The 4,407-nt window shown below is 41.5% G+C and overlaps 1 protein-coding gene across 1 annotated transcript; it reads right to left on the minus strand.

Moving 5' to 3' along the window:
- Window positions 1-1,529: 1,529 nt before the first annotated feature.
- On the minus strand, window positions 1,530-3,431 carry lratb.2 (lecithin retinol acyltransferase b, tandem duplicate 2). Its single transcript, XM_035675115.1, is given in 6 exon segments — window positions 1,530-1,691; window positions 1,694-1,714; window positions 2,294-2,446; window positions 2,533-2,607; window positions 2,849-2,954; window positions 3,208-3,431. Coding segments are annotated over 6 exon segments (741 nt in total).
- Window positions 3,432-4,407: the final 976 nt, after the last annotated feature.

The raw sequence follows: 4,407 nt of genomic DNA on the forward strand, positions 1-4,407 counted from the left end.
GAGGAGACAGTGGCTGTGTGACCGGTAGTGTGTTTTCTGTTTCTGGTATTGCCACGATAGATAATTTTACATTTAAATCAATAATTGATTTCTTATTCCTTTTTTTATAGGGGATCTCTACTTTGGTTTTTATAACTCTATATAACTATAGTAACCAAGAGTTAAGTTAAACGTGACACAACCTTGTGATTGGATAGTAAGTTGATAGTAATTAATCTAGTCAGTCATTGCGAGCCACCGTTTTATAGTTGTGTTCTCTAAAGCCGTGTTCGCTTGTTAACAAGACACAGGTAAACTCCAAGTCGAAATAGGCAAATCGTTTACATTTTACCCTGGGAACTTTATTACCGGTTTTAATGCAGTAATCTTTAACGGATTCGTCCTTCTTACAGTTATTAACATAGCAAACATAGCTTGCAGTTACGTCCCATTTCTTCATGCCTTCTGCGTGATCCGTATCGTTCTTCTCATGCGTGACTTTGTCCTCAACTCCTCAAAACACGCAGCAGCTCGCGTGATCAAGTTAACACTCCTCATTACAGTTCATCAGGAACCGTCTTACTCTTACCTGGACGGCCGGCTCATCTCCTCAGCTGACTTGCACCGCGCCTGATGACGTGAGGGCCGCCCTCGGCGGCAATCAGAACGGTCATCTGGGACGCGAGGCGGCACCCACGCGCTCGCACCCGTTACCCTTAAAAATAAGATTGAGAATAAAATAAAAAATAAAAAGATGAAGATTAAATGAATGTAATTAACTGAAAGTTCATAACGGCACTTAAATAAAATAATCAACGAAATTAATCGGAAATAGAAATAATAACTTAAAACTAATTCACATTAAAATAATAAAATATCTGGTCGAAATTTACTGTATATAGAAATAATAATATGGCAAAAGATTTGTTTAGATATATGAATGATGAAATATAAATAATGAATAGGGTATTAACAGGAAATATATACACAAATAAATAAGTTCACCTAATTAAAGAAAATTAAAATTACAAAATTAAGAATTAAAGTAAGAAGAAATAAAATTAATGAAATAAAATTAAATCAAGAAATAAATAATTAAATTAAATAAAATAAAGGCAATAAATAAAGATAATTTAATAAAGTAAACAATAAAATTAATAAATTAATGAAATTAATAAAATGAATGAATAAATTAAATTAATGAATTAAAAGGAAAATTGGTATAAAAGATACTTTAAATAAAAGTAAATGAAATTAAAGAAAAGGAAAGAAAATAAATTTAAATTAAAGAAGAAAAGAAAAATACATTTTATTAAAGAAGAAAGAAAAGAAAACAAAACAAATAAATTTAAATAAAAGAATTGCATTAATTTAATATGTAATGTAATAAAGTGTACCTTGAGCATGGGCAAAATAAAAAAACACATATCAACTGTGGAAGAAATGCTCACTGTTGTTAAATTCTATTATCATATATCCGAAAAATACAGTATTTATTACATTGTACAGATTAATTCTCATGAGTAACTTTTGCCTGAACAGAGTTTAATTCACTCGCTTAGATCTGAGTGTTTATGAGGCCATCCAGATGAGAAAAGGGCAGCAGTACGGCCAGCACGGGGCGCCGGCGGCAGCTTCACCTCTCTCAGGTAAGGGAGAAGACACCCCCCCAGCACCGCCGTCACCTGCAACACGCGACTCAACAACAAGCTTCACTCCTCACCGCTCTACAGAACTGACGAAGACAACAATTTATATGTATTTACACTCAGTACTAAACAAGTTTTAATAAGATCTGATTAATACACTCCTTTATTAGGTACTTTGTTTTTACAGTACAAATAAAAATAACAAAATTAAGCCTTTGTCACCTAATATTTTAACTTTTAACTCACAAAACTGAGTTAGTTTTACTTTAAAAAATCAGTTTCAACAGTTTCTTTACTTAAATGAACTCCTCTGGCTTTACAGTGAACTTAACTTCAGACATTATTATTATAATCTGATGTGCAATCAAAGCTGCAGTGGGAACAACGTGGTGGAAACAATAGAGCTTTCACCGACTCCACTGTTGCTGCAACAGGAAAGCTTAAGTCAATTAAAGAGGGTCTGATCTGTGATCAGCGTTAATCTGCAGCGAGTAAAGGTCAGCCTGCAGCAGTGAACACAGAAACTGTTAGTCTGCTGCTATAAACTGTCTCACTGACTGGATATATTTGATTTATATATATGTACAATTAGTCATTATTATAATGTAGATGTTTTCAATCTACATTATTAGTCCAGTGATTATTTCTAAGATGTTTGTCGTCACCTGGAAGGTCTGGAAGCTCACGACGGTGCCGTACCGACAGTACATGACGAAGTGTTCGCAGTTGTACCACAGCAGACTGTACGACACGTGACCCCGCAGCTTCTCCGCCCTCCTCGCCACCTCCTCGCCGTTCAGCGCCGGCCGGCTGCACACCTGGAACAAGAGAGAGAGAGAGATGTCACTACTGCTAGCACCACTACCTGCCAGCACACTGTACTGCTGAACATCTGGAACATCACCTTGTCGGAGGTGTTGACGAGTATTTCTGACCCGTAAGCGAAGTCCTCCACCGAGTCCACCCTCACGCTGCCACACTGAGACAACACACAGCGGTTAGATCACCGACGGCGTTCGTACCGATTCTCGTATCGATGATAAAGAAACATAAATGGAAACAGCTAACTGCCCCAAGAGGAGAGGAGGAGAGTCAGGAGGAGTTACCTCCTGTATTCGTTTATATAAATATATAAATATTGTTTCCTCCTCCTGCTGACGGACTAAAGAACCACCGAACTCTCAGACAGACGGTCGCTCGGTGCAGTGGAGATTCGGTACCTTGGCCAGGACTCCCAGTAGGAGCCGGCTGTTGGTCACCATCTGTCCGATCCGAGTCTGGTCGCCGGAGACGACGGGGATAATGTCTGGGATGAAATGAGCCACTCTGGAGAGGGAGAGAGGAAGACGAAGAGGAAGAGAGTGGGTGAGGAAGGAGAGAGGAAGAGGAAGAAGAGAGGAAGGAGAGAGGAAGAGGAAGAGGAAATGAGTGGGTGAGGACGGAGAGAGGAAGAGGAAGAAGAGAGGAAGGAGAGAGGAAGAGGAAGGTAAAGGAAGGAGAGAGGAAGAGGAAGGAGAAAGGAAGGAGAGAGGAAGATAAATGCTATAAATAAAATAACTCTGGTGATGAAGACACAAACCTTCCTCCTCCGAGGTAAATCCCAAAGTGAGTGAACAGAGTCCGAGGAACCTCCAGCAGGTCTCCCCTCTTCAGCAGCAGCTCATACTGTCTGTCTGTCCTCCCCTTTACCTGTCTGTCTGCCTCCCCCTGTCTGTCTGCCTCCTCCTCCCCCTGCCTCCTCTTCTTCAGGTCGGGAGTCGGTGTGGAGATGAAGATCAGAGCGAGCAGCTGCAGAGGAAACATGTTGAGAGGAGACGAGAGGAGAGAACGGCCGTCTCCCTTCAGCTGGTTTTATTATGTGAGGGAGGAGGAGGAGGAGGAAGAGGAAGAGGAAGAGGAGGAGGAGGAGGAAGAGGAAGAGGAGGGAGGAGGGAGGAGGAGGAGGAAGAGGAAGAGGAAGAGGAAGAGGAGGGAGGAGGAAGAGAAAGAGGAGGGAGGAGGTGGGAGGAGGAGGAGGAAGAGGAGGGAGGAGGAAGAGGAGGGAGGAGGAAGAGGAGGGAGGAGGAGGAGGGAGGAGGGAGGAGGAAGAGGAGGGAGGAGGAGGAAGAAGAGGAGGGAGGAACAGGGAGGAGGAAGAGAAGGGAGGAAGTAGAGAAAGAGGAGGGAGGAGGAGGAGAAAGAGGAACAAGGAGGAGGAAGAGAAAAAGGAGGAGGAGGGGGAGAGAATGGAGGAAGAGAGGGAGGCAGGAGAGTGAGGTAGAGAACAGAAATAAGGAGGGAGGAGGTGGGAGGAGGAGGAGGAAGAGGAGGGAGGAGGAACAGAAGGGAGGAAGAGGGAGGAGGAAGGAGGAGGAAGAGGAGGAGGAGGAGGAAGAGGAAGAGGAGGGAGGGAGGAGGAGGAAGAGGAGGAGGAGGAAGGTGATTACTTTTACTAACTGATTACTTGTTTGTGTCGTCAGTATAAAAAATGTATTTTACGAGTTTGTCAGAAACATTTCTCACAGGTTTAAAGTAATAAAGTAACTTTAATTAAAGTACTTAATTAAAGAAACAGCTCGTTAATCTACATTAATCTACTAACGTGAGCAAAACACGAGCTTATTTTAATGAACTAGTTAGTTAAATGGCATTTTCCTAAACTTTAGCTAAGCTGAGATGTACTATAGTCGTTAAAGTTACAGTTAAATATCTGTTTTAAATTAGATCAGCAGTGACTGGCTGACTGCAGCTTCCAGTAACAAGATGGATATGTTGCTGTGATTTATTTATAAGATATTTA

This window comes from Morone saxatilis, unplaced genomic scaffold (assembly GCF_004916995.1).
Source record: "Morone saxatilis isolate NCDOM2014 unplaced genomic scaffold, NCSU_SB_2.0 Contig4, whole genome shotgun sequence".
NCBI lineage: Eukaryota > Metazoa > Chordata > Actinopteri > Moronidae > Morone > Morone saxatilis.